Source organism: Prinia subflava, chromosome 9 (genome assembly GCF_021018805.1).
Source record: "Prinia subflava isolate CZ2003 ecotype Zambia chromosome 9, Cam_Psub_1.2, whole genome shotgun sequence".
NCBI classification, from domain to species: Eukaryota; Metazoa; Chordata; class Aves; order Passeriformes; family Cisticolidae; genus Prinia; species Prinia subflava.
In genome coordinates this window covers 15,618,613-15,630,895 of record NC_086255.1, presented here as the reverse complement: position 1 = coordinate 15,630,895, position 12,283 = coordinate 15,618,613, and the positions used below count along the sequence as shown (strand labels likewise).

Genomic DNA, 12,283 nt, shown 5'->3' with positions numbered 1-12,283 from the left:
GTTGCTGTCTGAAACCTGAGCTCCTTTCTTTAGCTAAATAAGCAGCATTGCACTGAAAACTAGAGAAGCACAAATCCCATTACATAGCACCCTGAGGCTGGGCTTCATGTTACAGATGTAACATGCTCCTCTGCTTGCTCAGAGAAGCTGGGGAGTGCATAACAGGGAGAAAGGGATCAGTAGGCATTGTGAAAGAGCCTCTGTGAAGATGAAAGTCTCAGCAACCATTTCCCTCAGGAAGCAAAAGATGAAGTGTTCTACACTACTTTCTAATTAAAAATTCAAACTGTTGCCTTATGAAAAAAAGTCTTACTTTTATCTTCAAACTCTGAAGTTTTTAAGATTTACTCCTAAACATACTGTTGGGGATTTCTCCCTCTTGAAAACTCCTGATGTTTTTTCAGTTCAAGTCTCGTTCTTGGAACAGAGGTCAAGGTGGGTGTACCCCACTAATTCCAAAGCCTAGGCACTCTGTGGGCTGGCAGCCTGGAGAGGAAGCCAGAGCACACCTTTAGAGCCTTCAGCTTCCAAGAGTTATGGCAAACAGGTTTGGGAACAGGCTACAACTTATTCTCTGAGGTCTGCTGAAGGGCTCAAGAGCATTCTCCACAGGGAACACAGATGGCAAGAGTTTTGGCAGGCTGAACCTTTGGGAATCGGAGACAAGCCAGAGCTGAAACACAGTTACTGCCACAGGAAATTACTTCAAATTAAACACTGCAAACATAACAGTGGGGAAGACTGAACTGTCACCCTGTCTTCTGTGGCAGAAAATCCTGTGCCTGGGTTTGAAGCCCAGTGGTCTGTTACACAGTCCCTACCTGCAAGGAGTTACTTCCGAGTTTATCAGACGGACAGTCTCAGTAATGAATGGGAAGAAAGAAGAGGGCTATATTAAGTAGTAATAACAATTTCCTCTTTCAAATAAATTTACATTACTTTTGTTGCATGTTCACAAGGTTACTAACATTTCTCACCAGAAAACACATTAAAATATAAATGGACAAGCAACCCAATGAACTATCAATGATTTGGAATTAGAAGAAAACATACTTCTAAATTATCAGGTATCAATTTGCAGATGGAATACATATTGTGTACTACCAATAACTTCAGTTCATAGAAGCAACACATGCTTATTTACACACATCATAAACAAAAGTCTGACAAACATGTATCTTCTAATGTTTCTATGATAAATTACTCTCTATATTAGTCATATTGATTGCACCATGACTTTGTGTCCAATTTATCTCTAACACTGGGAAAATAGAAACTGCTGAAAATCTTCTATAATTTCCCCCCATGCTTAAGCAGAGCTTATGGACACTGTTGATTACAGCCCTTGGTCTCCCATCTGAAGGACACCACTATCAGACTGCAAACTCTGAAACTCTTTCTATCATGTGGGTGGAAATATTGCTACTGTGGTTGCCTAACTCTGGAGTTACCAACAGCATATGATTAAACTCACTTGAGACTGCTGCCCATTGCAGGATCAACACTGACAGCAGCTGGAGGGTGTTAACAACATGTACTTAAGTGCCAAAGGAACACAGATAAGACACAGTTCTCCTCAACCCAGCAAAGTAAGGAAATTCCACAAATCATCAAGCTAGCTGACTTGTTTGAGATGAGACAGTAGAGGAAGAAGCCCCTAAGCAGTGCTGACGGTGGAGAAACATATCAAGTCAAAAGTGAAACAAAGTCAAGCTATGTTGGCAGCTTAGTTATATCTCTGCAGAAAATTATTCGATTTCCAGAATAGGTATTGGTTAGCACCCACTTGCTTAAGAATCAGGACATTTGGCCTAGGACAGCAACTGCTGAACTCTCAGCCTACCATAAGATTATTGTTCTTGTCCACTCCATACTACACTGGCTCTCCAAGGAATAACATACGAATTATAATATTTATGTCTTATCCTCACAGTACTTAAGTGTACAGGACATACAAGAAACTCCCTCACATTCCAAAACTGTAACCCTAGTCTTTAGGCACTAAAGAACAGATCATAACCAGGAAAAAACTAATTCATGTCAGAGGCTGTGCTTCCTCCTCAGAGACAATTCAAGTAGGACAAACTAAGACCTGTTTACTTTAGAAGGTTAATTCCAATTGACCTAAGATCTGAATTGATAGCAAAATTTCCAGAGTTTATTCCCCCTCACTTGGGACCACTGCACTATTTACCCAGGCTCCCTGTACAGACAGTACAGAAATTATTGTCAGAGTGCAATGCACGTTGCAGGAGAGCTGGGTCATCTTCACAAGATGCTAGAGACCAGTCTCTGTAAAGCAGCACATGCCATTTTGATAATTGCCTTGCTGAGATGGCCCCTCAATGGCTTTAAGTGGGGTCAAAGGGTGCACATAGGTGTGACCTCAGGTCATACGCTAAGACAAGTGGCATAAGGCATGACACAATCACTGCAGCTGCACAGAACTGTGGATCTGCCCTAATTTTCTACCTGCTAAACTAGCTGGAGCTGGAAGTAGATGATCAAGTGTGATCAGCTAACCCCACCAAGTCACCTGTCTAAGATGCTGAGATACTGTGGTTATGAATAGCACAAAAATCTTTATTGACTAGTGTTTCTTCAGATTACAAAGATCTTTAAAGAGCATGTTAAGTATGCCAAAAGCTCAAGTGCAGAATAGTATAAAGAGACAGACAGTTTGAGACAGTGGCTCAAACAGGACATTGGTAGGTGCTTGCTCCTTTGTGATTTCTGTCCTCTTAGAGCTTCCTGCTACTAACTACTGTTGTCTTCTTAGACACAGCTCTTTCTCAAGCCAGCTGTTTCTGTTTGCTGTTCTATGCCTGTGGAAGGAAGAAGGAAAGTGGGCTTGCTGGGGACAACATGCTGCCTACACATTGTCCTCAGGGAAAGACAGAGGATCAAGAACTATTAGGTTGAAAATACCTATGGCAATTCTTTTCAAAGCTGCTCCTCCCTACATGGTAATCATTCAAGTGTAGCTCCTCTCTCTGTCTTCCAAGCTGGCTCCCTGTAAGTGACTTTACTTTGTTAGTAAGTGTGCTATAATATCCTACTGCCCAATCCTCATTAATCTTACACACTGCACTAGTACAGCACAGAGTGAGTAGCTGTTGTTGAGATAACTGGCTTCCATTAGCAACCATGTGATTGGCAGGACGATAAAGTCTTTTCCCTTGCAGGTCAGCTGCTTTTTAAGAAGAGGGCAATCCTGCTGATCCATCTTTTAGCTACAGTCTCTCACTGAGTCCCAAATCTCCTGCCTTTTAGCTTTGATACGGTTCAAGCTTTCCCCCTTGTATCAGCCCCTACCTGTCATCAGCTCCTCTGTACCAAACAGCCAATATCAGGAGTTTGACCTCAGGGCACAGTCCGGGTGGGCAGGTAAAACCTGACCACTGGACCTACTTCCTTATCTTTCATATCCTGCAATTCATGAAGAAGTATCAAATTCAAACTAAAAAACAGAAGCATGACCTTTTATAAGAACCTTCTGAAAAAGGCTCTGTTGCCTTTCTAAGTATTCTTGAAAAGAACTGTCATCTACCCTATTAAGACAGAATGGATCACAAGTAAGGAGAAGAGGGAAAGCACTGAAAATTCTTACTAGATGGTAAAAGTTTTTGATGTGTGCCTGCAATACTTTTTGGTGATGCACACAAAAATATAGTAAAAACCAAACCAAATATGCTAGAACTCTTTTACATCTGCAAGCTCCAGTTGCAACCCAATAAGAGAGTTGCCCAAACTTTCCCTATTTATAAAGTATATTAAGTCAATTAAATTCACATGACATACAGAGAATCCTCTATAAAGTGCTTGACAGAATTCTAAGCTAAGAGCTATGATAAATAACATAACACCTATTTAAGTGACATACTCCCCAGTTAGTACTTAAAACATACAAAAATCTTTATTTCCTGTAGCAAGTATGTACAAACCCTGCCCTCTTGCATAGCTGGAAATCATGTTTTCCCTTGAAACAAACGTAGGGTCTGCAAAGATTCCACTTAGGTGGATGACAGAAATGGTGCCAAAATCTCAACATCCATTCCCTTCAACTGAAATGATCTAAGTACAAATTGGAAGGTATTTAGTTTTTTTAACACTGGCAATATAAAGAGAGTTAAAAAAGAATCCAAAAGCGGAAGACTGCTAGTCGAGGCAAGACTTGTGGCGTGAACAAATCTTGTAGCCATATTCCTGTATCCTGCTCACACAGGATACACTTCTCCCACTGTAGATATTGTTCATTATTATATTATTGAGAGAACATAACAGAAAACGCTACCTTATAACTTTTCCATTCAAAAAGACAGTTTAATGAAATCCTTTCTAACTATCAAGAGAAATCTGAATACTTTTGCCTCAAGAATCTTCCCTTCTGAAATGCTCTTTAATAATCTTGCTATGAAAAAACCAACTAAATTATCAGAAGCAAAAATATTCTCACTATATAGATAATTTGAAATAGAATTCTGTCTACTTTCTCTTATTTTTAATGACTTTGATAGGTTCATAATGGTCCTGAAAAACATCACCAACATCTTTAAGGCTACAGATCCTCCATGTGCAGTTAATGATTCATTTCACTATTTAAATGATACTTACGATTTTGTGAAATAGTAAATCCTTTGTAAAAGCTAACTTCAAGCATGAAAAGGTTTTGAAGATCATTTGTAATGGCAGTTATAATGTCCAAATTTAGAAAGATTTTAGTAGATTTTAGTCTGAGAAAACCTTTTGGCAAGATCTGTGGAAAAGTGCTTCCAATATTACAGCATTTAAAATTAAATTCAACTAAATTTTATGTAGAATAATGACCATCCAGTTGGAATAAAGCTACTTTCCAGCAGTTTAAAAGAATTCTATGTAACAAATTCAGGAAAGGAAATGTTAAATAATACAATGCCTGATTCTGCTATCCAGAGAGTAGTTTTGTAGACAGGAGCAAATGCTCAGAATGGAATCAGACCAGCACACAGGATAACACATACTCTCTTGCAAAAAGGCAATCCAATTCAATCCAATTTTCCTACAACATTACTACCAGTAGCACAGTGCCCCCTAACCACACACTGGAGAAACAGTTTTATGCTATATTACAGGGAATAGTGCTACTAACAACACTTCAAATAACTGCTTTTCACAACTAATTACATGGGAATGCAAAAACATGAAAGGTTCTTGAATTTAATAACTTCAGCATTGGTCAGAAGGGGAAATTAGTAGGATAAAAAACACCAACTAGTGTCTTACTTGTCTGAGGTCGATGAAAGCTAACTGCAGGGTGTCTCCCTGGAATCCTGGCACAGGCTCAGAACTAGCAAACACTGCAAAAAAAAGGTTAAAATATTACGGATGTAGATTTTTTTTTACTCTAACAGAAAAATCAAGGTCTATGCAATATAAATGCTAGGTAGCTCAGTTTCATAGGAATAGTTTAATAACTCACAATGATTAAACCCAAACAAAACAACAAACAACCTTTTGACAGTTTTTCCAATAATGCTAAGGAATAATATTTCTAGGAGTATTATTAGCAATTTTGCTTAAAATTCTATCCCAGTAGTAATGTTATGACCCTAGAAATCAAGATATTTTTTAGCCTGAGGTGCATGATTACTGAAGAATTTCCAAAAAATACCAATTCCATGGCTGTCAATGTCTTTTCAAACATCTGCCTTTGTTACAGCATCCTTGCTATAAAACCTCCACCTCCAGCCAAACAGCATTAAAGGACAAACAGTAAGGTGGGAGTTAGCTTCATGTGTAGATAACAGGTAGAAAGCCCTATGTGCCAACAGGCAGAGCAGAGCTGAAATGCCTGTTTGTGCCTTTTAGCCTGCTTATCAGTAATGAACTTCTGCTCATTTTGAACTCAAAATTTGCTGTCAAAATTGGCAGGCAAAAATATATTTGTTATACAAAAAGTGGCAACGAGGTCAGTAAAAAAAAGTCAGTTATTTATTTAAATCAGGAAAAGATCAGTAGTTGTTAAACTTAAAAATAAATACACTTTTTGTTGTTATTATTCTGGTCACAAGTTAATAACAAAGACAAACAACCACTGCCTCACATCCCCACTCAGGTTAGATATCTTATTTCAAAAGAACTTAAGAGTATTTTTCTTATGCCCTTCAGGTAGAGCTTCCAACAAAACAAAGCTACTACTGCAACAGATTTAGAGAAGCACCATCTGAGGCAGTGAAAGGTAATTTTTTTCCCAAGTTTGAGAAACAGGTCATTCAATGGTAGAGGAAACAAAACGTACGTATCCAACTTCCAGACCCAGTGCTAAACTCTACCGTTCTTAATACTAATATTTAGAAGTAATATGAAATCCATAATATATTGTTTTAAATCACTAGTTAGAAAATGTGGATTATATGGAGGTAAAATCCAGAAAACCACTAGTGTCTGAGCTAACACGATGGTAAAACAATGGACTTGAACATTTACTTCTGAATGGATGATTAACTTAAAGTAGATTAATTAATTCAGATCGACTATTTCACAAGTCTAAAAATGACTATATGGAACACAATTTTAGATAAAGACTCTTACTTAAATGGTCAAGAAACTACTAGGACCATCTCAGAATACTTAAAATAGCTTAGTAATAGATGGATATAGTATTAGAGTAGCAGCTTTACCAGTAGAAGCAGAATTTATTACTTGTATTACACTAGTGCAAAAGTTATTTTACGAGAGTCATGTAGTAGGAGAATTAATCCAACTGCAATACAGCTTCATTCTTTATCAACTAAAGAAATAAAAAATAACAACTAAATGCCTTAGGGAGACCACTGTAATGTCACAGACAAGTACTGGTAACACTGGCAAATGCTCACTGATTACTGTATGCAAGTATGAATTTTAAATTGTCTGGTCTTCCTACTTTATAAGTAACACCAACTTTCTAGAGGAGTTTTCAGGAAATTTTAATTGACCACAAACATGCCTTTAAAAAGGAAAAAAGAAAGCTAAAAAAACAGTAGAAAAAACATACCTTACACTCAGTATTTTATAGGGAGAGCTTTCTCATGATAAACTCTTTAAATCAGCAGAGACAAATCAGCCTGTACAATCACCAACCTGCAGAATTACAAAGATGCCTAAGCCTAGGAACCTTAGGCACCCTTCTGAACAACCTAGGCTAAAGGCCTATGAGTCTACATGGCTGCTTCCTGGAGATATTTCACGGCCACTTTCAAGGAACACCCTTTCTTAAGGACAGCAAAGCTGGGCTCTGAGGTCAGCCAAACCCAGAGTTTAAAACAGAACACCACACTCCAGGAGGGAGTCCTAAGCAGAGCTCCACAGCAAACAGATGAGAAGAGATACATAAGTTGTGAGCCATGGAGGATACACATGATGGTCAGAAGGGGTCTTTTCTATACTTCAAACCAGAAAGGCAAGGCCCATCAGACCATCTGATCTGATCCTAACTTTGTGTTCATATACAGTACGCTGCAACCAGCCTCCCCCACCAGAATCTCAGCTCTTCCACAATTGTAGCTAGCACTGGGAGAAAGAAGATCGATGGCAAAAAAAGGGTTACAGAACTGAAAAGTAAATATAACTGAAAAGTGTGACCTTCAGAAAGCCTTCTCATCTAGCTTTTGGCACTTTGTACTTCAGGAGATATCTTCCTACAGCAGAATACTCTTACATGCCACAGGGCAAATATTTGCATCTTTTCTGTGCCCAGCAGGCGAAGAGAGTTTGGAATTTATCCTAATGCATTAAGTAACGCAGAATCCTTTTGTTTCTCTACGTAATACCTACTAGTATTGCAGCTATAGAACGTGAAGTACACAACACACCATTAATTGTTGTATAAGCTTTGTTCTCTTAAACTAGTTTTATATTATGAATGCATTTACAACATTAGGGACACTAATTATAGCACAAACATTTATTCTCACATTTGGAACACTCTGACAGGTGACTACAATAGAATTTGTTTCATTATTATAATTTCATGAGTTCAGAGGGCAAAAAGATAATCTACTTATGGTAACAGTCAGACAGTTCCCCCTCCGCCCTCAGCGCAGGGCTTTTAAGTTTTGCTAACAATTTTACAAAGCTAATTAAATATTTTCTACTGCACAACATATTAGGAAGATATAAGAACAGGATTAACATTCTTAATGTCTTTGTCCTAAGGGCCCTTTTTAAGATAGTAATGAAATACTGTCATATATACATCTTTTAAAATATTCATGCCCTACAATCATTCTAGGCTTAAAGAGGATTTGCAGGGGTAGGAGACTGGTTGGTTGTTTGGCTTAATGTGCATTAAAGCATTCTGGAATTTTATAATATAGGAGAATTAAATGCGAAGATCACTATTAAACTGTCACTCTTAGGGGCAAACGACTGGCTGTTTGGCAATTTGAATCAGAAACTCAAATGTTTGGGAAAAATCAGTTGAAAATATACATTATGTGAATCTGGTATTCACAAGGTTTTTGTTAACATCTTCTCTTCCTCTGCTTTGCTGATACTGCGTATATAGAACAAGAACAACATGGGTCCTCAATATGTACAATCTCAACACACTTCCTGTAACAGGCAGTTTAGGAATATAAATAAGATAGTATCAAATGAAACAAATATGTAGTAATACAAAAACAGCTGGGAGACAACACAAATTATAATGGTGAATATGAATGTTTCAAAGATTACTTTGAAATTTGTCCATTTTCTTTTGAATATTTTGCTTTGATCTTATAATTACATGTTGTATACAGGATATAAAAGAATTGACATATATATACGTAAGTATTAATGGAGATCTTAAGATGAAGGCTGTATCTACTAAATGGAATTTAAGACATCTTTAACTGTAAATTGCACTGAATTTCTACACAATTCCAGATTTATTAACAGGTCTCCTAATTTTATTGTCTCAAAAGCCCATCTTTTAGACATCATCTGGTTGTGCCTCTCTGTTGGTCTGGGAATTCAGTAGCTAATTCTTGACAAATAGTTTTGCTGTGGAAGAAATTAAAAATCAAGAGTCCAGACTTTGAACCAAAAGCTAAATCAGGATAGTTTAACTCCAGTCTCACAGCACTGACTCACAGGCGGGACAGCAAAGCTACAGAAGTATTTTTAAAGGAAGAGCAGAGAATCAGGTGACTATCTCAGCTGCCTCAGCCACTTTGCAGCGCTGTTGGATGCTCCAGCTGTTCAAACACGCCTGGGGGGAGCCTTGCTGGGGGCTGCCAGCTGGGCAGGCAGCAGCTCCCAGCGCCAGCGAGGTCTCGCTGCTTCCCTGCCGCCCGTGCTGCCACATGTGCCCCGCAGATGAAGGATGGCCTCCAGCGAGGGAAGTCAACCTGACTGCCCAGACCAGAGAGCAGGCAGGTAAAGCCAGGGGCCTCCAGGGAGGGACACAGTGCCTTTCCAAGGAGAAACAGGATCTGGGCTCCTCAGCTTGTGCAATGTCCACCTGGAGACTGCTTTTGTGTGTGCTCAGCAGAGAACACTTCTGTCAGGATGTCACTTGCTCTTGGACACTGCGGCTCTCCACGCAGTGGGTGAAAGGAGGGGCTGCCAGGAAGCCGTACACGGCTGATCGGGAAAATACAGAGCACCCTGCTTGCACTAACTCTCCACTAAGCCTTGCTTGTTTATAGGCAGGACCCAAAACCTTTGCACCCCTTCACATCTGGGTGAAGAAGGATGCCCACTCAGGCATATTTCATTCTGTTAACGAATCCTGCCTCACAATTCATCTACGTTAAAACACATAAACAAACCCAAAACATTTAGCTCTTCCAACAATTACAACGTCAGACAAATTCTAATTCCTTAATAAGAAGCTGATGTAAGCTAAGCAGATCTGTCTCTCAAAATTCCTTTTTTATTATGTACACCTTTCTTCCTATATAGTGAGATACAGTAACCCATATTTGAATTTTAACTTCAAGAAATAGCAAACATCCCCTTCCCAACCCATTTCCTTCCTTGGGGAAGCAAAACATAATATTCAAGCAAAAGACTACTCTTTGGATTTTATTCAATGGCACTTAGTACATGCTATTTTCTGAACAGTGCTTCAGGAATCTCAATCATCCTAGTGGAAACAACCACTGAGAAAGAATGGTACAAAATACAGGGGTAAAACACTGCTCTAGGTTATAGAATTTGCAAAGAAAGTAGAGAAATACTTTGATTTGAACAGAAGAAACTGAAATAAAACTGAAATCTTTTGGAATGTTTGGAAGGAAACAAAAAACATGCCAGAAGAGCAGCAAGATGATGATGACTTTTTTTTCCCCTTACAAATCATGAGATAGGACCACCTGATGCTATTACTGTTGAGCAAAAATATCAGGTATTTCCAGATTTTCTACTGTGCTTTATGAAGTTAGCTATTATAGGTACTCCACTGTATGAAAATTTAGTGCAGGATAACAAAAATCCCAGCTCACCACCAGATCACTTCCTTCACTTCCACCTTTCTTTCTTGGAAGTCCAGTTATCACTCTATCTATCCTTTGCCACTAAGAAGAGCACTTGCTGACTTTAACAGATTGCTGGATTGTTGTTTGGACTGTTGATTGTTTTTTAACTAAAAATAAAAAAACTAGTCCGTTATCACATTTTTCTGATTTTATTTAGATATCTCCAGTTCATATTAGAAAGAATAAAATTATAATGCTAAAGATCAGAAAAAACATTCTACTATATTGGCAAAAATTTTTTGAAGTTTACCTTCAGCTATTAGTAACTTTCTACATCTCATCTAAATTCTTAGTTCAAAATTCATTATACAATAGAGTATACTCTATTGTAAGTAAAATGTCAAACCCATTAATATAATACAGTAGAAAACTCCCAACAGTTGTGAATTATTTGCACACTCTAAGCACTAATTGAAATGTCACTGTCGTATCCATTAATCCCAAAGCATCAAAGAATAAAGCTGGGGGAGGGTGATGAGCAAGAACATAAATCACAGGCATCACAGAGAGGCCTGGAATGTGCCTGTGATGGACCTTATGAATGAAACCACATCAGCAAAGCAGTCTGAGCAAAATTTTGTGTCACTCCTTTATTCCACAGACTGCAAATGTGGTTTGTTGCAGCACACTATTCTGACAAGCTTCCATAATCATATTTAAACTACTCAAAGGGTTTCTGTGCAAAACCAGGATTTTTTTCTAACATGCTTTAAAAGCTTTTCACAAAGGAAGAAATAAAGTTGCACTTGTACAACCCATGCAGGAAATTACACAGTGGTGGAAGAATGCATTTTTCAGTTTTTAAGTTACTAGCTTTCTGAAACTTTGTCATTTTGGCCAAAGTTTTGGTATGTCCTGTCCATGCCATATATTCAGAATGACAGCTCCATATGAAAAACCATGTCATCTTATAGTTATATGATTTCATTACTTTAAAATAATGAAATGTTATCATTTTAGATCAAATAAAACTCTACTAAGATTTCTTCATTTTCTTCTGCTGTGCATCAACCAAAGATGGTAGACAGAATGGTAACAGAAATTAGGATGACACTAATCAGGGCTCATATCAGCCTTTGCCTGAGAGGAAAAAGGTCTGAAAACAACCCAAAGACCAGATAACAGCTGGCAACAGTGGAATTTCTCCCTTCTTTGCCATGAAAATACTGTTCATGCTGTGAAAGTCACCTGCAAGACACGCATTTTATCCCCTGTACTGCTAGAAATCCCAGGGTGAAACAGGACATTGGTAATCTACAGAGAGTAGTGAAGTAGTGTGCTGTTCACAGCTGATATTTTAAATATTAGAAGCGGAATAATACTTATATGGACAAGTTTTCTTCACTGTTCCACTATTCGTTCAGAAGGCACATGATGGTTTAGTGGTTGCATTAATTCAGCTTGTTAAGATGAATGACTATGATGTCAGTATTATGAATACTGTATAATTTCTCTTTTAACAACTTTTTTACATCTAGGAAACTACACAAATGGACAAACACACTCCTATGTACCTACCAGAAAAGTACACTATTAAATTTGCAACATCAATCATACTGAAAGTAAGAAAAGTCAAACCATGATCTGTTTGGTTAACTTGTACAATCACAGAATTTTAATGTCACAATCACAAATACTCTATCAATTTGACCCTGACAGTCCTGTCAGTTTGTTCCACATGCTGAAAGGCTTTCAGGCTGGACAGTGAGGGTCTGTCACAAAGATGCCTGCTCTACTTGCTACTGAGTTCAGTTGGAATGTAACAAATAAGGCAGAAGAAAAGACAAGTATATGGTTAA

The 12,283-nt window shown here is 38.1% G+C and overlaps 1 protein-coding gene across 10 annotated transcripts in view; it reads right to left on the bottom strand.

Moving 5' to 3' along the window:
• EXOC6 (exocyst complex component 6) overlaps positions 1-12,283 on the bottom strand; it is an 86,498-nt gene that overhangs the window by 18,977 nt on the left and 55,238 nt on the right. For 9 of the 10 annotated variants that reach the window (XR_010081312.1, XM_063405608.1, XM_063405609.1 and 6 more), the window contains one exon: positions 5,263-5,336. Coding sequence is in view for 9 of the 10 variants with exons in the window: in XM_063405608.1 (XP_063261678.1) it covers positions 5,263-5,336 (74 nt within the window). In the remaining variant the exon portion in view is untranslated. Of the gene's footprint in view, positions 1-5,250; positions 5,337-12,283 lie in introns of those variants that run through there. The other variant, XM_063405607.1, reaches the window with a different exon arrangement.